General features: G+C 39.2%; 1 protein-coding gene across 2 annotated transcripts in view; it reads right to left on the bottom strand.

The window, feature by feature from the left end:
- Positions 1–4,293: 4,293 nt before the first annotated feature.
- NEGR1 (neuronal growth regulator 1) overlaps positions 4,294–27,810 on the bottom strand; it is a 598,170-nt gene continuing 574,653 nt past the window's right edge. For both annotated transcript variants that reach the window (XM_077824070.1, XM_077824072.1), the window contains one exon: positions 4,294–4,418. In XM_077824070.1, the coding sequence (XP_077680196.1) occupies positions 4,294–4,418 (125 nt within the window). The remainder of the gene's footprint in view (positions 4,419–27,810) is intronic.

Raw genomic sequence — 27,810 nt, 5'->3', positions numbered from 1 at the left:
ACCTATTCACAGCATTTCCTTTAGTAAGTACAGGAAATTCTGTAATATCTACTTGCAAATGTACAAGTTTCCGTGGCAACCACCAAACTCCTTGTCATTTTCTCAGGGCAAAAATTGCTGAGAACAAGTTGATTTGTCTGCAATTCAGAAGGTCAGAGTGTCAGGACAGAGTTTCATCCTAACTTTTCCTTTCCTCACATATGTTAGTTTGTACAAGAACTTTAAAATTATTTCATACTTTTAAAAAAGAACTGATCATGTTTGTTTTTTAAGAAACAAAATCTTCCATGGCAGATTGTGAAATATGGATTATTTACCTCCAAACTGGAAGAGCAAGATCCAGTCTTAGAAGTAAATGCATATTTAGACTTTAAGGCATATTGTTTTTCCAGGTAAATACATATTTTGGTATACACATTCTTTAATACACAGTTATGTGGGGTAAGCAGATATTTTGGTAGGCATAACGTTTATCATTATTTTGCTAGAGTGCTAACTCTGAAAATGTGCAAAAGAGCAGCTTTCACTGGTAATGTCTTCAATACTCCTGTCTCTTAGAAACAGCATATTTTCTAAATATATATAGAAAAGTTAAAAAAGCTGTCTAGTTATGAAGAATATATTTTCCTGCCAAGTTATAAACCCTTGAAACTGCGTTTGTATTAGAAATTCTGAGACGTCCTTAAATTCAATATTAGTAAAGAATCATGGTCAACAACACTATAATTACAGCACCATTGCCCATCTATGTCATCAATGCAATGGTAGTTAATAGACCTGAGTTATTGCACATTCAGGAACTTATGGAATTACAAACTTTAGTAATTCAAGTGCGGGACCACAGTTTTAGCATAAGAAATGTTGTACTGCTTGGAGCAAATCCATTTATTTTCTATATTTTTTCATGGTTGGGATAAATATAATAATAATTGATTAAAAAATCTGAACTGTAAGGGGTATCAACTGGATGAACATAGACTATATCATGAAAGTATCAGCTAGAAAGTAAATATTTGCCAGAGATTAAAAGATCAATTTTGTAAAATGCTACTGTATTTAATTTTCAACAGTCTGCACAGTCCATGTTGAAAGAATGTCCCAATAAGTTCCAAACTGTACAATTATCAGGTTATTATATGGAACAGATTAACCTAAAATGCAAGTAACTTTATTTGACCAATATTGAGTTGGGCCCCAACCCTGCAAAAACGTTGGAATTTGCTTAACTTTATGTACTGTGAGGAGTTTCTCTGGGACTACTCAGTGCATGAAGTTACGCATATGCATAATCCTTTGCACAATTGGAGCCTTAGATGGTCAGGTGTTCATAAACACCCTGTGAGAGACCAATCCTACAAACACGTAATGACCAACATAGTGTTAATGTGAATGGCCCCAGTAATTATGTGCAGAATTGGTCTCTTAAATTTGCACACCCAAACTATCACTTTTGAACATGCAGAGTTGATAGATGTTTAGGTACCTAATTTGCAGAAGCAAATGTTGTGCCTAGAAACATGGATTTTTGCATGCTACAAACTATCTCACAAAAATGGCAAGTGCAAATTCAGAGGCTGGGTTGAAAATTTGGCCTATGTTTTCCAGTGGCTTTATTGGCAAGAATATTCTCATGATGCAAAAAAGTAAATACTTCATTTTTTCATATCTAATAAAAATGTTTCCATACTCTAGTCTGCTGCCAGAATCCTCACATTCTATTTGTCAGTAATCATGGCAAAAAACAATTAGCCTAAATATAGAATTTGGTCCAGCTACAGTATAGAAACAATTCCTAATTCATGTGAGAAGAGGCATATGAGTTATACATCTCCTTGATCTGTTTCTGTCTTCATAAAACGGTAACTGACATGTAATACTTTCTGCAGCACCATTTTTTCCTGTTGAATGGATTCTAGAGCTTAGCACTTTAAAGCTGCAATACAAGAGTGAGCAGAATGTCAGGACAGTGTACAATAGGGGTGGTACTGTTTTATACACTGCTTCCCCAACTAATAAAATTTCATCATGTTATTCGAGATTTTTAAAAAAACACCATATTTATGAAAATAGAACCTGCTTAGCGCACAAGCTTAAGAGAATAATAGAAATATTCTACTCCATTACTGAATATAAACAGCGTGATTCAATACATTTTATTGCCCTGTTACGGAGTCAGTGTATTCTTTTTATGCTCCTTATCTAAACGTCATTTAATAATTACAACATATTTGCCGCATATTTTGTTTATGTATTCGTAATGGGGCAGTTGATCAAGGTACTAAAGAAATTCATAATTTAAGTTTTAAAAAAACAGGATATTTGCAAAATGAACTTGAAAGTGCTGAATATGTACAGTACCCAGCTAGCTAGTTACAGAGCTTAACACAGTAGCAAAAAATGACTGAGTAGGAGCATGTCTCAGTGAAATTTCTGTGGCAGTGATACTAAAAAAGTCACCAAATTAGCAATATGGTGTTCAGTGACAATCTTCTTTTGATATAAAGAACTCCAACTTTCACATGGCAACAGTCTTTTTATTATTTACTGTGGTTTTATATACTGAACAAGTGACCGGATAATTTTATATTGTAATTAATGTTTTAATTAGAAATTCTAATCACCAGTAGCTCTTTCTGTATGGACCCAATCCAATTCCATTGAAACTGGTGGTATCTTTGTACTGACTACAATGGGTGATGGACTGGACCATCTATGGTCAACTTTCATAATGAGTCAAATTTTTAAAGGGACGTTGCTTCAGCCTCTAGTTTTTTTGCAAGTGCAACTGAATGCTCACAATTAATTTACAGCATGATTGTTCAATAAATTGGGAGCAAAATTAGAGGCTGTTTTAAAAAACAACTCTATACAGTCATAGAAATAAAATTTGCTATTTTAGGATCCAATCTGTTACCAGGCAAAACTTCTCTTGAAGTCAATGCAATATGTGGGGATTGCAAGGGTCATTTATGAAAGGTGAAATTAATTGTTATGGTAAGATATTCATACAATCTTAGCTGTGCATTAATGAAATTCTGGCAACTAAGATGCAATGTGTCGGCCTTTGCTAGGTGGACCAAAATATAGTTATTGGAGCCACTTGTTTTTAAATATATCTATATTAAATGTATGTTCAATGCTTCCTTTATTCTCAGCTATCTGAGATTTAAAAACATTTGCAATGAAAGTATCATTGTTAAGTTAGCTGATCAGTACAACTCCAGTACAAGAATATCAATTCATGTAGTATTGGCCAATAATAAAAAAGGGACTGTCATGATCTCACATATACAGCCTTTTAAGAGTTCTGACTTAGAGCAGTGAAAGGGATAAGTGCTACATTCACAAGAAGTCTCTTAAGAGAGTTGTGCTGTATTTTATACCGGGAAAACTTGTTTTACAAACAAAACCTACAGATTAACTACACTAGAGGGAAAAAATAAGGGGAATATACCTGTGCTATTCTTGATTGACTGGTTAAAAAAAAGTAATTTAGTTGTTGTGGGCAGAGTTTGGAGCAGTTCCATTACCCCACTGGAGGTGGAAGAGAAGGTATTCTTTTCAGCCAATAGCATCTTTGTCCTCAACTGGAGATTAGGTACGCTTGAATTTACAGGTTGTCATTTACCATACACATTCCAGAATTGTTGGAGAGGAAGAGAAAAGTAATATTTTATGAAGGCACACCCATGCTGAATTTACAGGGGGGTGGGGAAGCAGAACTGCTTTATGCAGTCTTATTACAAGGCTCATTCTTGAAACCTGAATATCATGCTAGAAGAAAATCTAGATATCTGTTATATTTTGAAGAAATGTTTTGAAGGCAATATTATTTGATTTCTTAAAATAAAAATGCTTCTGAATAATTGTGGATAGAATTGTATTTAAAGAGGGAACTGAATACTTGTATTGCAGCCTTAAAGAATCACATTTTCACTGCAATATTTTTTTTTTGTAAACTACAGTCTGCAACCCAGCAGACCATGACTGAATGCTTTTGAAAACTTGTAGATTACAAACATGAAATCACAATTAATATCCTCTAAAAGTAATTTCAGAGCTTTCACGTCTTAAAAAAGGACAATGTGTACTGCTTCACAAGGTAATGCAGCTAATCAAAAAAAAGGAGTAGAATTAAAGTATTTACATAATGAGCAATTCTACAGAAGGCGATCATCCCCATGTAAGCACTGCTGATTATATCCCACGCTGCTTTTAACAAACTGTACCAGATTGGCTCCAGTCATCAGCACTTTCAGAGAATCCTTAAAAGCCTTTCATGGTTCTTTATATTTATTGTAGAATGATGTTCTTCAGGTAGAATATGCTGGTGAAAGAGGATAGTGTCAACACAAGGTACCAGCAGGAGAACAGAACTTCAGCACCACCGGTAATCCCATATTGGGCTGTACTTGGAGCTGGAAAGAAAAGAATAAATATTAAGTAAATATATCTATTGCTCATCTCCAATTCTTTTATTTTACAGCAATCTGGAAATCTTTGCATTTTTCTTTCTGTCTCAGGAGTGCTCAATATGAAACTAGAAGATAACTGGAAAATGCAGCTGAAAGATAGAAAGACACACTACAAAATAAGACTGATAATGTCTATTCTTTCATCTTACCTAGAACAATAAATAATTATTACCATTAACATTTTCAAATGTGGATGCCTAAAATCAGGCAATTACATCCCTGTTTAGACACCTGAATCAATGACCTAATGTTCTGATGTGCTAAGCACCAAGGTTCCCATTGAAGTCAATGGAAGTTGTGGGTGCTCAGCACTGCTGAAGATCAGATCATTGACTCAGATGCCTAAATATGGATTTAGGTACTTGACTTTAGACACCAAAGTTTGACAATTTTGTCTGGCTAGGAGGTCCATGCTTATTTTCACTCTCTTTAAAAAGGGATTTGTTTTACCTTTTCTTAATGCAAATATATATTGCAATCTTCCATTTTAACGTCTCAGTGAATACTATAGTTATAATTAATACATACAAATAGAATAAAGAAATACAACAGTATATTAAAAGGAACAGCAACTGAAATAAAAAACCAAATTTTGATACAGCAGTGTTCAGATTGCTTGCTGGCTATTTTGATTGGGACTTTAACAGATGACTAACAGAAAGACAAAAGCGGAAAGTGTTCATTTTGTTTTAACAAAATTATAGAAATTAGAAATGAAAAAGAACAATTAAGTCATCCTGGACATCCACTGAGAATGCACAATTATTTCCACTGTTCATTCATATTTTCTGTACAGTTCTAAATGATACAAAGAGGTGGGGCTTTTATTTTTCAGATAACACAATATCAAAATTAATCGCTGAACATTATTATTTTAATCCTAATAAAGCAAAAAGAAAAACAACCCCTAAGGAACAAATAAGATGAAAGTTGTGCTGAGAACCACTGGAAGGTCTGATTTAATAATCAATATGGGCTGAATTCTGCCCTCAGATTTGCACCTACATCTGTTACTGAAATCAACTGAAAATGCATGTGTGAATCTCAATGCAGAATCTGGGCCTTCCCATAGGTTTCCCTTTTTAAGACTGTGCAAACACTGACAACTCGATTTCTCATAGCTTCAACAGTGCCAAAGTGCAGACCAGAATTTTATGAAATGGGCTTTTGCTAGCTTCTAACACAATACTGACTATGATCTTGATTCTGCATTCTGAATGTAACCAAAACTCCCAGTCAAGTCAAAGGCAGATTATATGCACAAGCAGTGAAGGACTGAGCCTTTGGATATATCTGTAATATGCAAAGCTGAAAAGGAAATTACAGTTTACTAAAAGACTTGTGTTACCTTACATCACATCTTAGTACAGTCTCTCATACAGGAAAAAGAAAAGGAGTACTTGTGGCACCTTAGAGACTAACAAATTTATTTGAGCATAAGCTTTCATGAGCTACAACTAGCTCACAAAAGCTTATGCTCAAATAAATTTGTTAGTCTCTAAGGTGCCACAAGTACTCCTTTTCTTTTTGAGGATACAGACTAACATGGCTGCTACTCTGAAACCCGTCGTACAGGAAAGCTTCTCTATTTAGGACAACTTTTAAGCATGTGAATTTTATGTCAATGAATCTTAAGCACTTGAATAAAAAGTTAAACATGCTTAAGTGATGTCCTGAAGTGATGGATTTAAGCATGTTCTTAAGTGTTTTCCAGAACCAGGGCCACAATTATTTACTTATTACCATACAGCCACTGTATCTTATTTTTAATCAAAGCAATGCTAAAGTATCCCTTGTTTCAATCAGATGGTATTTCTTTTAAAGGAGAGTAGCAATCTAAGTATGAAATCTTGCATTTTATTATGTCTACCACTAATTATTCTCTTAGATAAAACCCCAGAAACTCAAAATTTGAACTAAAATAAAAAAAAAAAAAGCAGTGATACTAAACATTGGCCTAGCAAAAGGATCTTGGAATCCCAATCCTGGTGTTGCTGGATAATTATGAGAAAATAAAGAAAAGGTAATATACTCCTTCATTTTTATTTTTTTATGCATAGCTATTTTTTCACATAATTAGCAGTGTATGTTTCATGCTAAGTTTTGGGGAAAGTAATGGAGAAGTTACCGTAACAATGTTACAAATCATGAAGTCTCTAAATAGGTTAATGAAAAACATGTTTTATTGCATAATTTGATTATTTAGCTACTGCCTATTCCCCCTCCACTTCCCTTTAACAGTCCTCCTTACATCCTAGACTGCTTTCCCCCCACATTCCCCATTAACATTCTCTGTTCAGAGGCAGAGGACTGCAGCAGGAGTGCTGCAGGTTGGATTTAAAGTACATTGCTATCACTACATGGAGCACCTTGTTCATCGTGCCTAGCATGATATGCATTCTTGTGCAGAAGGCCAACAAAAGGCCTTAAGCTAAGGTCTAAGTGGGACTAAGTTGTGCATAGGACTTGAGCTAGTCCTCTTCATAGGCTGAATTTTACCTCTGAGTTCTAGGCACTGTTGTTTAGTTCCCTTAAGTTCATGAGCGCAAAAACCATCTACTTTCAAGTATATATTCTGCAACAATGCAACCTGTAAAAAGTAAAGCCACATATTTTTCTTATCTATTTGCACACTTGTAAATATCACCCACTGTGTTACAGCACCATTGTTTTTGTTTCTGCTACACTAACCATACTGACTAATGCATGTCCGACACTTTGTTGTATTTATTAAATAATGAATTGAACTCACTGCTGAGGTATTAGATTGTACTTCCTACGAGAGAGTTTGATGCCTCTCCCTCATAACACTGAAATGCTCTTGATACAGCTCCAGTCTTTCCTTCAGCACTGTAATGCTATACCTGGTTGTCCTACACACCTCCAGTTATGACTTTGCGCAAGAAACAAGTAACCCAATACAGGATATCTCCTAAATATTTGAGTGATATATTCAAAGGTTATGCCATTGACAACATGGTTGTAAAAAGGGTCCTCAGATTTATTTTTCAAATAGACCATCCTATAATCTTTTCCATTTAGCCAGTTTCTGCAAGGAATCTAAGGCATTTATGAATTGGTGATTTGGAATGCCTTAAATAGATTTTCTTAGCTGTCAAAATTCCAATTCCTCAAATAATTTTTTAATTATTATTACTGGCTTTTCCATGGCATTTCTATGTATAGAATCTGAATATCTCACAAACAATCAATTCATCATACAACAGGGGGTGTGAGGTTGGGAAACATTATAATTCCCATTTTACAGACAGAAAATGCAGGCAAAAAGGGGAATTCATTCTTCGTTCCAGAAAAAATTATTCTCCCAAGGTTACATGGGAAGTCTGCTGGGATCAGAAGAGAAATTCTCATGCGCCAGTTTGGTGCCTTAACAAGACCATCCATCCTCCCATCATCATTTATTAATTACTGAATCTTGGGAGCTTTACACACAATGCACAGTTCTGGTTTAAAAAATTAGTTATCTAGTGGGAGGGTTAAATTTTCAAAAGTGACTTTGAGCACTTAAGAACCTCAGTCCTATTTAATTCCATGAAATTTAGGTTCTTAAGTCTCTATGTCATCACTTTAGAAAATGGGACTTGAGCTCCTAAATCACATAGATAATTTTCAAAACTTAACCCATTAGTCTCTACTTTTGTTAAAATTACAGTAAATCTCTCACCAGATAAGTATGTAAACCACTTTATCCCAGTCAAATTGTATGTCAATATAATCTGAATATTTTATGCATAGCATTAGGGATACTAGTAATGATGTTCAATGTGTTTCTGTGATAGGAAAGGCCATAGGGGTGCTAAACTACTGTAGGCTAGATAAACAAACTTGCTTCATTGTTTTCTCAAAAACTGAAGATACAGAAACTAATCTCAAAGGTTTTCATTCAAACTTGGAAGAGCAGTAAATTCAATTTTTTCAAAGGAAGAAGGAATTTTAATTGATACAATTCATGGCTGAGATGAAGGCTTGAAATTATACAAAATGAATACGAGTATTCCCAGAGAAAAAGAATACTAAAGAACAAATATAGAGAATACTATTATAAATGTATATTAGGGATCAATTTTTCCCCTCATAAAATTAAGAACAAAAGTTAAAAATCTTTTGAGCAATTTAATCAGTTAGAGACACATTTACAAAATTTCACATTGTGTTCAATTCCTTTAGGCAGTGGTGTGGGATTACAGGAAAATCACGTCAGAACAGAAAAACGGTAGTACTGTATGTAATGGTGATAGCTCATGAAAAACTCAACTGGTAACAAGCGGTAAAACTGGAAATAATCGCTGTGCTGAGTCTTATTGTAATTAACTTATTAACTCATCCTAGGTAGTTTTTGTGTGGTCTTTGTCTTTGTTTCTGCATAAAATTTTCATCTTTATGTCAGAGTTGACCCACGTAGGTGAGGGTGAAGAAAAACTAAGATACAGCAATATTTCACCTGCTATGTTTATTTTCGTTTGGTTTTGGTGACAGGGTAGTTAGACTAATAACTGATTAAGTCTCTAGGTTCCATGTTTTGCCACGAATATGAATCTTAATAATCAATCAATCTGCAGGAGAAAATTATTACTTTACTAAATATTTTCTAACCCAGCCTATTATAAACACGGTTTAATGTATCTTGATATTAGAGGATCCTTATGAGTAGTTCAGCATTGTGTCAGAGGATTACAAAGAGAAATTAAGTGGGTTTTATCCAACTGCCTAAACTGTGAATAAGAAACCCTTTAATACAAATAGAAGTTACCTGTGAGCAATTTATTCTGAAGTAACAAAAATTTTTGAATTTCAATTCAACATTAAAAACAAATTCCCAGTTCCCCCTCTTATTTGTTGCATTTGGTTGCATTATGCATCTGTTTAATGTATAATGGCATAGTCTATTATGATGGATACTATGCCTTTTGTGCGGCAGCCTTCATTCAGATTTATAAGGTTAGAAATTTTCAGACAATTGAGCTATGTGACTGGAAGAATATCCCTATTCTTTATACAGTTTCTTGGATGATTGATTCCCTAACTAAAGACATTTTTAATGCAAGGTTTTTTTGGAGGAATGGGGGGAATTATTTTATGAAGCACCACAGCTACTCAGTTTATTACAGATCTCCATGAATTAGGCTGAAAGTACACTCAAATAACAGTAGACACTGAAACATGCATCTGGCCTCAGTTTAGACTGAAGACCTCTGACCTGCATGCAGGATAAACACAAAACAGGTTGGCATATATTTCCAAAAGTGGCTAGTGATTTGGCATGCTCTAAGTTTTGGGTACCCAACTTGAGGCACCTTAAAGGGACTCAGTATTCAGAAGGCAGGAGCTCAGCACTTTGTGAAAATTAAATCCCTTTAAGTTGTCTCAAGTTGGGCACCTAAAACCACTGGTCATTATTGAAAATATAGGTTATGATAAAAGGCTTATAACAAACATTATGGGTGAAAAACTATCAGAAAGTCAACTTTATCTGCATGGAACTATAGAAAATATTCATTTAAATAAGATAATCTAAAAAGTTATCAGCAAAATGTTGGGTATGGCTAATTCTTAGGTATTTGCTTACTGGAAAAACAAAAAAGGCATTTAGTAAAAATGTTAGCACTCCCTCCTTTCACTTTGATGTATAGCTCCTTATAACTTTTCTAGCTTGTCTGAAATGGAAAACTAAAATATGTAGTATGAAATTGTGATTGAACTGAACTTTCGAGAGATGGATTTAATGCAGGGCCATGGGTGGCCGGTGTGCACCGGTCAGTTATCAAGCTGTAGTCGGGAGATGAATAGTGGGGTTACAGTCAAACTGGGTCTGGATACCAGGAAGTCAGGGGCAGACAGCTGGCAAACAGAAGAGTTGTGGACAAACCAGAGTAAGAACCACGTTTTGCACCAAGAGCTGGGTGGTGGTCTCAGCAGAGGATACGTGGCCCATGTTAGTCAGACAGTTCACACCCATCAGATGCTGGGAGTTCCACAGTGAAGGTTAGCCTGATGGTGGTCCAAAGCCTAGATGGAGTCTTCAGGAGTACTAAGATGGCAAGGGGTCTGGTCCAGGATTTCTTGGTATGTGCACACACTTGCAGGCACCCACATGAACTTGGACTTCGACCTGCATGAGGGACAACCAGGAAGAATGGGCAACTATACAGAAGATCTTAAGGCTGCCACAGTGATCTGCCAATGGAGCATCGTGGCCCAGCCATAGCACCTCCAGTAGGGGACACCCCAGGGAGACACATATACATCCATCGAAGTAGGTTATTCCATCCCACACGAAACAGTGCATCTTAGCGGCTAATGGCATAGACTGTATCCCTTGGGCAAGCAGCTCTTCTTTCAGGGCTCTTCTTTCAAGTTGTGCTGAATTGTGGCATTTACAAAATACCATGCTTGAGGAGTGGGTGGGGTCAGAAGTAGGTTCCTTGTTTTCCTGGTAGTATTCCCCCTTTTGTGATAGAGCATCAGCTTTCCAATTTTGGGTGATAGGTAATTGTAAACTCAAATTGGGAGAAGAACAAGGCCCACCTTCACAATTTCTGGTTCAAAGTTTGAGCCTCGTGAAGGTACTCAAGGTTCTTATGGTCAATAAAAACATGTACTGGATGCAGAATCCCTCAAGGTGGCAAAGCCATTCTTCTAATGCAGTTTTTATTGAGAGCAGCTCTTTGCTCAGGATTTCATAGTCCATCTCTATAAGGATGAATTGTCTGTGTCGCTGTCAGGGCCATGTTGGATGTGTCTGCTTCCACTATAAATGGGCAGGTGGGGTTGGGGTGTGCCATAATCGGAACTGTGGTGAAGGCAGTCTTGAGGGTCAAAAGCAAGCTGGGCTTCAGGTGACCAAGTGAATCAAATGGCTTTATGAAGGAAGGAAGTTGGGGGCTATTTGTTCAGAGAAGTCGGCGATGAATATCTATAAACAGTTGCAAAGCCCATGAAGTGCTGAAGTTTTCAGAGGGTCCAGAGTACTGTCCAGTTGTGGATGGCTTCCATGTTCTACAGGTCCATCTGAGTGCCCTCCCCGGAGATGATGGAACCTAAAAATTCAACGGTGGCCTGGTTGAACCTGGACTTCTCTATTTTGGCATACAAACAATGTTCTGTAGTCTCTCCAGGACAGACCAGACATAATGGCAGTGCTGCTCAGGGTTCTCAGAAAATACCAATATAGCAAGGTAGACGATCAGGTACTGATCCAGGATGGCCCTGAACACAATGTTTATGAAATGTTGGAATGTTGGGGGGAGCATTCGTTAAGCCAAACGGCATTACTAAGTATTCAAAGTGCCCCTACTACCAAGTATAAAAATGGTCTTCCATATATCCCCAGGCCCTATGCGAACTAGATTGTATTCCTCCTGAAGATCTAGTTTAGTGAAGATCCTGGCAGTTCTCAGGTGATCCAACAATTCTGGGATGAGGAGCACGGGTACTGGTTACAAATCATCACCTGATTCAATATGTGATAGTCTATGCAGTGGCATAGTGACACACCCTTTTTTTTGCACAAAGAGGATTGGTGTCCCTGCTGGAGAGGTGGGTCTTCAAATGAAGCCCTTTGTGAAATTTTCCTGGATATACACATGCAGGCCCTCCAGCTCTGATTCAGACATGGCGTATATTCATCTGTAGCACGCTTTTGCTCCAGGTTGTAAGTCTACTGGACACTTTTAGGCCTTATGTGGGGGCACGAAATTCACATTTTTCTTTTTGAACACACCCAAGTAGTCGTGGCACCTATTGGGGAGCCTGAGGTTCTGGTCTGGAGCAGCTGCCTTCTGGTTAGTCCATGATGAACAGGTTCTCGCTTTCAAGGGTCTTATCCAATCCTGGGGCCATGAATGCAGATTACCTAGGGGTTAGTCAATCAAGCAAGCTTTCTGGCAATATTCAGAGGAGAAGCTAATGATCCTCCATCACCAGGAGACACATGGATCATGCCACTCTAACCAAGAAATGCCAAGAATTATTGGTAAGAATGGAGAGTGGATTGCATCTATTATTTCTTGTTGCTCTTCCACTATGGTCACTGGTACTGACAATAGGAACACCCCGTCAATTGTTTGTACTGGGTCTGGTGTGGGTTTTGGTCAGAGAGGGATCTGGAGGGTTTGGATTGCCTTAGCATCTATAAAGTTTTTCTATTTATATATAAATATTTTTTCTATTTATCTACCAGTTTACATTTTAGACCATTTAGTTTCTGCTACATTTGTTTTTAATGGAGTGTCTTGGAAATGCAGACATAGCAGAAAACTGATTTGGCTCTTGACACTACTATTGCTTCAGATATTATTCTTCAGTACTATGTCTTGCCAATTTTACTGAACAGTATGTCCTTGGATATCCTGGACCTGCTCTTGCAATCTGTTGCGGGCATTTTTGCAATATTCCCAGTAAAAGTAGTCCCTCACCACAGTATTATCTGAATGTAAGCCTTAATATTAGCATATGGTGTCTAATATCATTTGGTAAACTGTACAAAAGAATTTACTGGTAACTGGGAATACAAATTGCTAATGGAAACGTGAGTACCAAAACAGCATCATCTTTTCAACAGGAAAAAGAATGCACAAAAAACCAAAACAAACAACCCCAAAGCCCCGGTTTGATTTAAGGCTTCGAAAAAAAATGCAGTAAATGACTTAATCTCTATATTTTCTAGCTTCGTCTGCATGATTTCAAAATTAACAAATTCCAAATCTAAGAATGAACTCTGAATTCTGATCTGTGTGCTGTTATATTGATTGTATTAGAACATCCTAGATGTTCTGTAAGAATGTGTTCCTCTACCTTTAATTTTACTTCTTCCCATATAGATTACATGGAAAGATTCTGTGCTTTCACTACTGTGGTTTGGCCTCAGTTTCCAGTCATGGCAGGGCTTTGTTTATTAGAATAAGTTTTCTGATGTTAAGAATAGCCAGACAGTGGAACAATTGCTCTTATAGCTATGACAAACCTATACAAAGTGTTTACATTGAAGATTAGGTAAGTAAATTGAGAGTACCGTATAGTATGCAGTAGGGATTGAATTAAAAAAGAACCCCACTGAACTTTCACCCATTGCAGGACTGAATTTATTCAACTCTTTTCTTTATTTTATATAGAATATTTTATTAATTTTTATGACCTTTTAATGACAATGATCAACGGATGGCATTGCTATACTATTCCAAAGGTAGGAAGTTCAAACTTTTTCTTGGAGCTTCTGAAATGTTTAGTAAGTATTCATTTCCCTTCTTCCCATTCAGGTTCTAGTCAACACCTATTTTTGTCATATATCTAGCCTAATTTGAAGACACAAGGAGCTTAACAATAAACGCCAACTTTTTGGATGCTTCCCTGAACAGTGCCTTAAACATTTGAATTTACATGTATATCTAGTAAAGGGTGCTACCTGCTCGAAGCACAGAATTACATAAAATAACCCATAATTCTAAGATCTCTGCTATTCAAACATCAGGAAAAGAATCTTTGAATAAAAAGGAGATGACATAAGGCACTACAGTACTTCTCTGCACCTTAATCAGAAGTAACTTTCCATAGTATTTTAACTTTCAGTTGTGTTGTAGCATTGATAAATAACAATATTAATGGACACCTAGGGCTAGATTATGCTGCTTCATGCTGGTGTAAACCTTTGCATAGGGCTCCAGCTACAGAAATTCTACCAAGGGAGGAGGCTGCAACAGAGAAATGGCTACAACTCCTTCTCTGCTGGGGTGGGGTGAGCTTTATGTGACAGAACAGCCTAAAATCATAGGCAGCACTGGCTGACAAGAGGCATAGCTGCGATAGCTAAGGAATGCCACTTTTATCCGTGCATCTTCTTAGCAGCTTCCACCTGCAGAGCACCTTGTGGCAAATGAAGGTTGTCTCATTGCTCGCCTGTCCCTGGGATGTAATTTGTACATTCCTGCACCACTTTCAGTGAATCTGACCCACAATCCTAAATGATGTTCAGTTACATTTCAAGATTTTTCTTGGTATATCTGACAGGTTTCACAGTGGTTGAATGCCAAAAGCACACACTGAAAATAAACTACACAACACTTAGAATCAGAGAATCATAGAATATTAGGGTTGGAAGGGACCTCAGGAGGTCATCTAGTCCAACCCCCTGCTCAAAAGCAGGACCCATCCCCAATTAAATCATCCCAGCCAGGGCTTTGTCAAGCCTGACCTTAAAAACTTCTGAGGAAGGAGATTCCACCACCTCCCTAGGCAACGCATTCCAGTGTTTCACCACCCTCCTAGTGAAAAAGTTTTTCCTAATATCCAACCTAAACCTCCCCCACTGCAACTTGAGACCATTACTCCTTGTCCTGTCCTCTTCCACCACTGAGAATAGTCTAGAACCATCCTCTCTGGAACCACCTCTCAGGTAGTTGAAAGCAGCTATCAAATCCCCCCTCATTCTTCTCTTCTGCAGACTAAACAATCCCAGTTCCCTCAGCCTCTCCTCATAAGTCATGTGTTCCAGACCCCTAATCATTTTTGTTGCCCTTTGCTGGACTCTTTCCAATTTATTCACATCCTTCTTGTAGTGTGGGGCCCAAAACTGGACACAGTACGCCAGATGAGGCCTCACCAATGTCGAATAGAGGGGGACGATCAGGTCCCTCGATCTGCTCGCTATGCCCCTACTTATACATCCCAAAATGCCATTGGCCTTCTTGGCAACAAGGGCACACTGCTGACTCATATCCAGCTTCTCGTCCACTGTCACCCCTAGGTCCTTTTCCGCAGAACTGCTGCCTAGCCATTCGGTCCCTAGTCTGTAACTGTGCATTCAGTTCTTCCATCCTAAGTGCAGGACCCTGCACTTATCCTTATTGAACCTCATCAGATTTCTTTTGGCCCAATCCTCCAATTTGTCTAGGTCCCTCTGTATCCTATCCCTGCCCTCCAGCGTATCTACCACTCCTCCCAGTTTAGTATCATCCGCAAATTTGCTGAGAGTGCAATCCACACCATCCTCCAGATCTTTTATGAAGATATTGAACAAAACCGGCCCCAGGACCGACCCTTGGGGCACTCCACTTGACACCGGCTGCCAACTAGACATGGAGCCATTGATCACTACCCGTTGAGCCCGACAATCTAGCCAACATTCTACCCACCTTATAGTGCATTCATCCAGCCCATACTTCTTTAACTTGCTGACAAGAATACTGTGGGAGACCGTGTCAAAAGCTTTGCTAAAGTCAAGATACAATACATCCACTGCTTTCCCTTCATCCACAGAACCAATAATCTCATCATAGAAGGTGATTAGATTAGTCAGGCATGACCTTCCCTTGGTGAATCCATGCTGACTGTTCCTGATCACTTTCCTCTCATGTAAGTGCTTCAGGATTGATTCTTTGAGGACCTGCTCCATGATTTTTCCGGGGACTTAATATTCAATGGTCTTCAGTGAAAGATTCTATTTAAAAATATCACTCCAATATATGAAACAATACATTCCCAGTCCTCCTATGATTACATATGGACCTTGTGCGCTTTGATTTGATTTTTCTGCATTTATTATGAGTTATTCTAAAATGTAGGACCAGATTGTGCAACCGTTTTGTTGAGTAGCACTTACTTATATGAGCAATCCCTGCTCATGTGAGTGCTAGTTTAGCTAATGGTTGCAGAATTAGGCCCTTAAATTGTAGATCTTAATTAGTATGCATTTCTACAGAAACTTGCAGTCAAAGAGGGTACTATCTAGAATAGCCCTATCAAGGGGTTCAGAGGAATGCATGGAGGGATACCCCCAAACAGTCATGGGAAACTACACCTCCATCACTAGACCTAACTTGAGGAGTTCTATCACCAATCCTATTCAACACCTACATGCAGCCACTAGGACAACTAATAAGAAAACATGGCTCATGTGGCAACAACACACAGATAACATACAGATGAAGAGCAGCTAGTTCAAGCTGAACCCAAGCAAGATGAAGGTTACACTGGTTGGTAAAGGGAAATGCTTGGAGGAGTTTCTGGCCATGGTGCACTCTCCTTTGGTTGAAGATACATATTCACTACTGGTTAAGTTAGTCCATAGTTTAGGAGTACTCCTGCATTCCTCATTGACACTGAGCTCTCACACAGAGTCTGTGAGTTACACTTTCTATCATCTCTGGTTGGCTAGGAGACTCCATCCCATCCAGACAAATGATGACCTGGCCTCAATAATTTAAGCCTTCAGCATCTCCTGGCTGGATTACAGCAGCACTGCAATATAAGTAGGCATGAAGTCATCAGTCCTTAAGAAACTCCAGCTAGTACAGTCTAGGCAGCAGCACATCTCTTCAGCAACACAGTCTAACACAAGCACATTAAACCTTGTCCTCTTCTCTGTACGCTGGCTACCCACAAAAAAAGAGTCAAATTCAGAGTTTTGATCCTTATCTTCAAAGCACAAAGTGATCTGGGCCCAGAATACCTAAAAGATCTCCTGTAGCTCTGGGGTGAGGACTGTGGTCAACAACTCTGCTTTTGAGACACAACAGAGCTGTACACAGCAAGGGTAAATTTCATTTGTACAGGAGACAGAAATTTCTTGGGGGCCACTCCAAAGCTATAGAGGAAACTCTACGTGATCCTAGAACTGCCTTAAACACTAACACTTTCCATTACAGGTGTTAGAAGCACTGCTTTGGCCTTGCCTTCAATAACAAAGGCACATAGCACAGCAGACATCAACTAAGAAAATAAAAAATATATGTAAAAATCCTTATGTAATTTTGGAGAGAAAAAAGGGAGAAAAAGAATTACATGACAAATGGGCTTAATGGATTTCTAGAAGATACTTTTTCTTGGCGTATGCACAACATGTCTCAGGTGGCACATGACCAGGATTCATCACCGAATTTGGTCCACTGGTTGGATCATTAGCTTCCCCGGCCCAGGCCAGGTAATGACAGGGAGCGCAAGTCAGATGATATGGTATGGGACCCTGAACAGACAAGAACAGAATGGAATGGAACCATTCGTGAGAGTGAGCACTGCACTTGATAGTAAGTGTTTGCAGGAACAGATTCACAGATTGAAAACGCACTGGGAGTTGGACCTGTCATTTATTTGCCTGTAAAGCACCATTATTACTAATCGTGTTTAATACAATAGTGCCTAAGGACCAGTGAAGAAGGTGTTAGGCCCTGTACAAACACAGGGTTTCAAAGAGTTTTCAATCTAAATAGACAAGACAAACATGGAGTAGGGGAAAGGGTTAGGGTGACCATACCTCTCATTTTGGCTGGGATAGTCCCTCTCTTAAGACCTGTCTCGGCCGTCCTGACTTTTTGGGCAAAAGTGGGCATTTGTCCCATTTGCTCTTGCCGACTTGATCAGGTGGTAAGAGCAAATGGGACAAATGCCCACTTTTGTCAAAAAAGTGGGGTGCAAAGGAACATGGGGGGGGGGTCGGTGGCGATGCCAGCTCCACATGGAAATAGGGCAGAGGTGGTGGGAGGAGGAAGGGCTCCAGCAGGGGGCAGGCAGGGCTCAGATGAGCAGCGATGCCAGCCCCAGCCTTTGGGATATATGGTCACCCTAGAAAGGATAGAACACACCAGCCGAGTGAACAATGTGATGGCAGCAAATGGCATGTTAGTGCCAAGATTTTGTTTTGGTTTTGAAGTGGGGTCAGTTAGGAGGGGATATGACAAATGGAAAGAACAGTGAAGGGAGAGGTGACTTTGAAGTGAAGGTGATTGAGGAGGACAGGGCAGGGAAGAAGGTAAGCGCAAGAGGGGCAGGTGTGGGTGTTGTTAGGGTGGGAGAGGGAGATGGTTAGAACAAACTGCCAATTAACATAGGGCAGAAAAAGTCCAGTCAAACCTGTAAAAAGTTTTCTGAATGTCCTAAGGTCCCTGCTTTGGCTACTTCTAGGGTTGCCAACTGTCTAATAGCACAAACCCAAACACCCTTGTCTTGCTCCCTGCTCTGCCACTTCCCCAAGGCCCTGCCCCTTCACTGAGACCCCACCCCTGCTCACTCCAGCCCCCATCCCTCTGTCACTTGCTCTCCCCCACCCTACCTCACTTTCACTGGGCTGGGGCAGAGGGTTGAGGTGCAGGATGTGCTGCAGGCTCTGGGGTAGGGGGTGGGGCCGAGGGGCTCAGGGTGTAGGAGGTGGCTCCGGGCTGAGTCTGGGGCACAGGGTTGGGGTGTTAGAGGGGGTGCGGGCTCTGGGAGGGAGTTTGGGTGCAGGAGGGGGTGTGGACTCAGGGCTGGATCAGAGATTTGGGGTGCAGGAGGGAGAGAGGGGGGTGGCATTTACCTTGGATAGCTCCTGAACGTGACGAGCACATCCCTCTGGCAGCCACTCCTAGGTGCGGGGGCCAGGGAGCTCCGTGGGCTGCCCGTGCCCACAGGCACCACCCCTGCTGTTCCCATTGGTCACAGTTCCCAGCCAATGGGAGCTACGGAGTCGGCGCTCTGGGTGGGGACAGTGAGCGGAGACTCTCCGCCCCCCACCTAAGAGCCGCAGGGATGGTGCCGACCACATCTGGGAGCGGTGCGGAGAGAGGGCAGGCAGGAAGCTGCCATAGCCCCGCTGCACTGCTGGACTGTTAGAACCCAAAATCTCCCAGTTTGGCTGCAGTAGCCTCTGGGAGATAGGGCCTGATTCCAGGAGTCTCCTGGCAAAACTGGGAGGGTTGGCAACCCTAGCTACTTCTGTAGCTGCTCTTATCAGCTGGAGTCTCTGGCTGGTTCCTCCCTGCAGGTTTTTTTCCCCCAGTGCCACATGTTGGGAGGGATAGGGGAAAGGTTGCATAACCTATGTCCTAGTCTCCCAGAGTGTGTGTGAATGGGGTCTTCCCCAAACAGTTAGGGGCCCAGAGAGGATGCTGGGGGGAGCGGTGGCCCCAGCTGGCCCCTCTTTCACATCCTCCGTCCAGTGCATCAGTCCCTGCTCTGGCCGCTGCTGGAGTTGCTCCTACCATATACACCTATGGTACTATATAAATAATAATAATAACATATAGTAACATTGGTTCTTTCACTAAAAATCATTAAAAATGACAAGAGTAAGGAATACCTGAAACCGGAGGAGAAGAAATAAAATAAATGAAGAAACAAAGAAAGACTGAAGGGTTCACCACATTTAGTTTGCTTTCTACTCCAGTCCCAAGAGCTTGGAATTTACGTGAGTTTTGAATAGCAATAACTAAAAATTTCACTAGTTTCTTTGTAAAGAAATCTGAGATACAGTTGCCATGTTCTTGCCAATTTTCAATGTAGGTCAATCTTATTATGTGGAGAACAAGAGACATGAACAAAACATCACTTTTACTTCCCAAGCATAAGTTTCAGCTAATAAAATAAATACACAAAAAGACAATATTAGGTCCTGATTCAGAAACCTTTACTTGCTCAAGAAGTCCTTTTGCGGCTAGTAGTTTATTCACATGAGTAAGAACTGCAAGATTGGGCCCTCCCTGGAGGAATCTGAATTACTTCTCAGCCAGAAGTGAAAGGGGTTTCTCTTTTACCTTAGCTTCCTTTGATTACAATAGCAGTTTATATTAAAAGTCAGTATGACAAACCAATCTTTAATTTATTACAAAAGTCAAGCTAGCAGGATCAAGCATACTGTAGGTGGTATTTTATCTTATCATATTAAAACCATCTCCCCAATGTAAAAGACAATCTGAACTGCTGTGGCTCTATAAGCAAGTGGAAAATTATGTAAATCTGATTTCCTTGGTATGAACCAGCACTATCTTTTTAAAGCTTATTAAATCATATTCAGATTGTATAAATACAAAGACACTAGAATATTTGGAATAAAAAAAAGATGATATATCCAGGTAAGTAACTGAAAAAGTAATGTTTTCCAAAGCTGACAAATCAGACCAATTCAATACTGAAAAACAAAAAAAACCAAAAGAAAACTAACCCCCCGGCCCCTTTAGCTGCTAATTAGCAGCTCACTAATGATTAAATTGCTCGTTCATAATAGACTAAAACAAGATATGGTTTCTATAACTCCTTTCATATCCAGGATATTGCCAAAGCACTTTACAGATCAATGAGTTAGGAACTGGTAGTGCAGTGACAGCGTAGCCAAACATAGAAACAATAATACGCCCAGAAATAATTGCTCATACAAAGCTTTGGAAACTAAGACGTGTTCTACTGAGGGAGAGAAAAGCTGTGCAAGTTTAGGTTCTTGAATCAATTTAGGTTCAGTTGTAGCTTTGAGTTCACATCTGGTAAAATGAGAATCTGAAAGAGAGTTGAATGAAGGGAAATGAAGACTCAAAAGTAACATACAGGATACAGAACCAATGAGTTTTTTATGGATATAACATACCCACAGACTTAATATATAGTCTCAACTAACTAGTTATGGTGTAGTTAATATGGCAGTTTCTTTTAACAAAAACTTCAGCTGTAAGAACCTTATAATAAATATCTTCATTTGCCTAAAACATCTTTGAGCACCAGCATCGTCAGGTGAGGTAGACTCTGGGAATAATGGGCCAACTTCATTTCTGGCATAACTATGACTTCAAAGGGGCCACCCAAAGGATAAATTTGTCTCAATTTCTGTTATTTGCAACAACTGCTGAAAATCCAACAGAAGGAGCAAAACCAAAGTGGACCCAGTTCAGGATTGCTTTTGCAGACCCAACCCATGCTGCTGACTAGGACGCAGTAGCTCAAACTGTCTGGCAACCTCTATTTTGTCATAGGCCTGCAGTCTCCTGTTATGGCCCCAAGTGAGTAGTGTCAAGCCAGCCAGGAGAAGCAATGATTCAGAACCTCTCCAGGGCAGTTTCTGTAGGCAGGGCTCCTATGGAGCTCCAGACAGAACTTAAAGCTGCTCCCCACCCTGAAACATGTCAAATACCTTCTCTAGTACCTCAGCTTCCCTACAGACAGGGGACTGGGATGAATCTTGTATCTTTAAGATCGACAGACTAATAATTACTGGGTATGTTTGACTGTGTCACATTCAGGGTGGAACAGCAAGACAAAACAAAACACATAACTATTCAGAATCAAATAACCTGCAATCTGATTCTTCCTGGGCAAAGAAGTTGCTTTTATTGCAGAAAAGAAAATGTTGACAATTTTCAGTGTAATAAAACTAGTTTCCTAATTTTGCAGAAAGTTGAAAATACCTTTTCTTCATCTATGAATGTTCATTTCCCAAACATCATAGTATATTAATAAGCAAGTTTTCAGAAAACTGGCTGTGTAGTTTAAAATGAAAACTAGGTCATCTGGCCATTTTTGAAGAAAATTGCAATTTTTCTTCACAAATCACTCTGATTAGAACTGGAATTGGAAATATTATTAAAATATAACTTTTTTGAAGGATAAAAAATTAGAGAAGACATACACATTATCATATTATTCTTCAAATACATAACGGATCTCTCAGTAAATGCATCTACTTCACTAAAGCAACCTTATTGCCATATGGTTTGCTGGATAAATCTCCTGCTTGTGTTTTCGGTCTGGGTATAACCTTCAGGATAAAGTATCCTCAGTAAAGTCTGGCTAGTAGAAACAGGAATGGAAATAACCAGGTGCCCAGCTGCTGGATCATCTTGGAACAAGCAAGATCTCTTGAGGCATGATGTATACAGAGTTATCTACTTGAATGTGCTACCATCTGGTAAGTCTATTCTGCATCAGTGCATCCTCTCCTCGCCTTGAAACTTATGGAAATCTCCAGGTGTTCTGAGATCATCTGTAATCTTCAAAGTACACTTACAAGCAGTGGCACATCCCTTAGTCTTAGTACCAAATAAATAGCACCAATTATAGTGACATTCTTCTGCAGTGATTATTTTGGAGGCACTTTCATTCTAGGCACACTGTAAAACACTCACAACTTTCTGAAAAGAGCTTGAAGTTTCTCAGACTTGTTCTAACCCCAAGATGAATTTTTTGGTAAAATTCTTTTTGGCTGTTTGAGTTCTTTGAGTATGGAAAAAATACTTTTTTCTGTGAATTAATATAATATTTTAGAGATTTTTTGGGGGGTGGGGAAGTTGTCCTTTGCTAATTTAGTCTTAAAATTAAAATGTGCTATGAACTTAATATATCCTCAGTACAACTAGGCCACTACTCGGGTATGCGAAACTGTTTTGAAAGAATAACTGAAATATCTGTCACCTCCACCATTATTGTCTTGGTAAGCATGGGAAAGCAGGGTTTTGTGCCCAAGTTAGTAAATTTTTCATTACAATTTTTAAGGCTGCCTTTGACATGTGAGGCAATTTAGTTTAGAAATAACGTTCTAAATGTTTGAAAATATCGTGGAATTAACAATACGTAAGAGAGTGTCCACTAAATGTTTAACAATGAACTAAGTTGCTACATACAGATACACATATACATATGGACCTCTGCACAGTGAAATAATCATAGGTGCATATAGCATCAGACATTCAAATGGATGCATGAATCTATCTATCTATTAAGGCTGTCGATTAATCGCAGTTAACTCACGTGATTAACTTAAAAAATTGATTACCATTAATTGCAGTTTTAATTGCACTGTTAAACAGTAGAATACCAATTGAAATGTATTTAATATTTTGGATATTTTTCTACATTTTCATATATACTGTATTCTGTATTGTAACTGAAATAAAAGTGTATATTATTTTTTATTACAAATATTTGCACTGTAAAAATGATAAACAAAAGAAATAGTAGTTTTCAATTCACTTCAAGTACTGTAGTGCAATCTCTTTGTAGTGAAAGTGCAACTTACAAATGTAGATTTTTTTTGTTACATAACTGCACTCGAAAACAAAACAATGTAAAACTTCAGAGCCTACAAGTCCACTCAGTCCTACCTCTTGTTCAGTCAATCGCTAAGACAAACAAATTTGTTTACATTTACAGGCGATAATGCTGCCCTCTTCTTATTAACAATGTCAACTGAAAATGAGAACAGGCATTCGCATGGCACTTTTGTAGCTGGCATTGCAAGGTTTTTACATGCCAGACATGTAGACGTGTTTACATGGTAAACATTCGTATGCCTCTTCATGCTTTGGCAACCATTCCAGAGGACATACTTCTATGCTGATGATGCTCGTTAAAAATAATACATTAATTTAATTTGTGACTGAACTCCTTGGGGGGAGAATTGTATGCCCCCTCCTCTGTTTTACCCACATTCTCCCATATATTTCATGTTATAGCAGTCTCAGATGATGACCCAGCACACGTTGCTCCTTTTAAGAACACTTTCACTGCAGATTTGACAAAATGCAAAGAATATACCAATGTGAGATTTCTAAGGATAGATACAGCACTCCACCCAAGGTTTAAGAATCTGAGGTGCCTTCCAACATCTGAGAGGGACGAGGTGTGGAGCATGCTTTCAGAAGTCTTAAAAGAGCAACACTCTGATGCAGAAACTATAGAACCCAAACCACCAAAAATGAAAATCACCCTGCTGCTGGTGGCATCTGACTCAGAGGATGAAAATGAACATGCGTTGGTCCGCAGTGCTTTGGATTGTTATTGAGCAGAACCTGCCATCAGCATGGATGCATCAGCATGGACGCATCAGCCCCGCCCGCATTCTGCCTCTTCCCGTCCCTGCTCCGCCCATATGGGGGGAGGGAGCAAAGAGGCATAAGTGGTAGGCGGGTGGGGACTTCAGCAGAGAGGACAAAGAGGTTCAACAGGTGGTGAGGCCTTGGGGAAAGAGGCATGAGAGGTCAGCGGGGAGGCCTCAGGGGCAGGGGTGGGCAGGGGATCTCAGGGGAGGGGGCAGAGCAGGGCCAGAGGTGGAGTGTGGGCAGGGTTTCAGGGGGAGGAGGCCGAGCGGGAGTGGGTCTCGGGGTGGGGCTATGGTCCAGGCACACCCAGGCTCCCCAAATGGAGGAGTCACATGCCGCTCATGAGGGTGAGGTACAGCATTGGCCTTAAAAGCATTATTTCTGTCTATCTGCAGACTCAGCACTGAATTGTGTCGCATTCAGAATGGTATCTTTGGAATAGAAACTCAGGGCTAGATAATCTGGTCTATTCTGCTGTGTGTGCTGTTGCTGTGCTCTCCAGGGACTCCAGTGGCTATCAAGTTGCAGCTGGCTTCCCTGCCTGCACTCACAGACTCCTCTGCTGAAACACCCTTGACCCCCTCTGTTCCATGAGAATCTGGCTCTCAATTCTTTTAAATAAAGCTTAGATTCTACAAAACTGGCTTAACCCACCAGAGAAGTGCTAGAAAACCACTAGAAATTGGCTCAGTCAACCTCTACACAGAGACAAGCTCTAAATCAAATACATTTTAATTTCCTGATTTTAGGGCATATCATGTTGAATTCAAAGGTTTGGGGGTTTTTTTGGTCTACTTTTAATATGTTGATAATTTCTCTGCCTCTATGGTCTATGTTGTTCAGAATCAATTGTCATCCATGAAAGGAAAGATTATTATTCCTTGTAGTAATAATAAAAATATGATAACACATTACTCTTATAAGAATTCTGAGGTTTGGGTGTACAGGGTATCTGAGAAAGCTACCTATCAGTTACTATCTGCAGCTTTTACCATAATATTAGTGAATAGAGAAAAATCAAAGTCAAACTGCTACAGAGGTACAGTAAAGCAAGCCAACTCCTCCTCCTCTGCTTTGGAGAAGAGTCATAAGAAATAACTATCCTATCCATCAAATAAAATGGTGCCATTTACAGTTACTCTTACTATTTCTTTAAGCTGAAGAGCTTTCCCTGTGTGTGTGCTAAAACTGGAGTTCTATAATACGATGTGAGCTCTTTGAGGCTGTCTTTTATTATATTTCTCTAGCGTGTCCAGCATGTGTGATGCCTTTGGGTGCTAATGTACGACAAATAATAAATTATATTAATAAGCACTTAGACCTGTTTTGCTGATAAAAGTGGTATCCAAAAATCTTAAAGGTGACTCAGACAGTTGTAGAGCTGTAATGCCAAGTGACAATGTTGAAGTAGTGCTCATATGGTCAGTCCACCAAAACTGTTGGAATAGTTTGGCAGAAATATAAAGATGGCATAAAAGTTCTACTGGACAAAATCTGTCTGGAGTGTTAATGACTTCAGTAATGGAACAATTAAAAGACTGAAGAAAATACTGATCTTCATAAATGTATCATTCCCCTTCCGACCCCCACCTCTGAACAGGCTCCCTGTTATTGTGAATTCAGTTATCAGATGTATGGAGGTAGATGCTGTTGCCATAAATGAAGATGAATCATTAACTGGCAGAAGATGAAGATAGCTTTTAGACTGAAATTAAGGGATTTGGTAGTATAGCATGTTGTTAGAAGAATGTGATGGTGTTTTTCCACAGTCAGTGGAATCCCCTATCAAATACCAATGGATGTAACTAGGTCACATACAGGAAAATGTATCAATTTTAGTCATTGGGGATACTGTCTTTTATTATAGAATTAAGATAAAATTAGCTTTCATGGTTCCTGGCAAGTACAGTTATTTTTGTCCAGGGACTTAATTGTTGCTGAGCTATTCTATTTAACCATATCTGGTATGTAAGGCTCCATTTTATTTGACAAGCAACTCAGAACATTTTGTTTGCTGAATGGAATGATCTGCCTTGAGCTCTATACTATGTTTGATGTTTGCATAGCTGGGAGGGGCACAATTCATAGTGAATACACTTTAGATTAAGAGAGATTTACTGGCTCATGTATTTGCATGCATTGTCTTGATAAGTCAAAGCACTAACATCTGCAAGGTTGTGAGTCCTTCGCGTGGTATGCTGGGCACCTTCAACTGTTGTTAGTTTCAATGGGAACTGAGGATGCTCACCATCTCACAGGCCCAACTCAGTTACTCATTTATGCACAACATTTTAATTTTATAGATGCTACAATGTCTACTTCATTGACTCTATCAAATTTCACCCCTAAAGTATTGTGGCTGGAGTCCAGCCTTAAAACGAAAATAGTAAATGCAACATTCCAGCAGATCTATTTCTGTGAGTCTTCATTTGATTAGACTATGTAGGCTGTGGTTGATCTTCCTATAGAACTCTGACTAAAAATATTCTGTAATTTGTTCTGGTGAAATCTGGAGGTAAAAACTGGGGCTCTATTATGTATTTGATCAGCAAAGAGGAAATCTTGCCATTTTACTGGTGACTGTTACAAACTAGTCTGTAAAAGCTTTCTTTGCTTGACTTTCTCAGTTCAGAAAGGTACCTGACTAGTTCATACCATTATGGTATGCAACAAAGCCACCAGTCCCACTTTTGTTAACAATTCAGGTCAGAATCCCTTTCCCTGATTTCTTCCTGTACCCCTTTTCTCTATTTTAATTTCTTCCCAAAGCAGACAAAGTTAGGTTATATGTGCCATTTTCTTAAAAGCCGCACTCTTACTAAATAATCAATACAAGCAACTTATAGAAGAACTAACAAAAATAACCAGTACCCAGGAAAACATCAGAAATAATAGATACAGTAAAAGTAAACATAATCAGAACATGAAATAGCTGGTTGTAGAAGAGTTAAATATTTTCCTTTCACTGGTGCTGACAGTTATTGACTAATGAACCTCCAAACTGAGTTTTCTTCAGCAGATTCACACCAATGAGACTCTTACAGTACCTTCCAATCTTCATCTAAGTTGGTAAATACTAAGAAGGTAAATACTTACCCACTGCCTATCTCAACAAATCTTCTTCACTCATTCTCCCCATACTAGAATACTAGAACATCCCAAATGTATATAGAATATTCCCTTGAAATCCTTATGCCACCTTCTCTATGTCAGGCTGCTTTAAAGTGCAGCTCTTTCACAAGCCATAGTTTAAACCATTGAGTTTTAGTTATTAAGGAAGCCAGTGGACATTTAGGCTTTCTACATTCTAAATAATTAATAAACCTATATAGGATAATTTCCACAGAATAGTTTTATTTCAAGGCTCTCATTTTAAAGCTAGGTCCCATGCAAATGCCTTTGTAAGAATAGTGACTTTAGCACATGTGTGCTCTTCAATCTTAGCGAACCCTTTTGTTAATAGGTGCTATATTGTTAGGTAAAATGCTAGTTATAGCTATCATCACTCATGAGGAAAAGTAAGTATTTTACTTGGACCTCTCTATAGATCACCACATCTAGGCTATGGCTTGGGAGGAGCTCCCCATAAACATCTGCAAAGTTACCCCATTATCTTCTTTCAGATCCTTCTTTAAAACTTTTGTGTGATGCCTACAACAAATTTGACAATGATTAGGCTGTTGAAACTGCTGCCGGTCAGGCTGACCAAAATTGTGTCAAGCTCTTTGCCTTACAATCTAAGTATCTTTTGTTCTGTGCTTGTACAACAT

This window comes from Eretmochelys imbricata, chromosome 8, assembly GCF_965152235.1.
Source record: "Eretmochelys imbricata isolate rEreImb1 chromosome 8, rEreImb1.hap1, whole genome shotgun sequence".
In the NCBI taxonomy this organism is placed as follows: Eukaryota; Metazoa; Chordata; order Testudines; family Cheloniidae; genus Eretmochelys; species Eretmochelys imbricata.
Note: the sequence above shows the minus strand (reverse complement) of the source record. Positions and strands in the feature narration are given on the sequence as shown.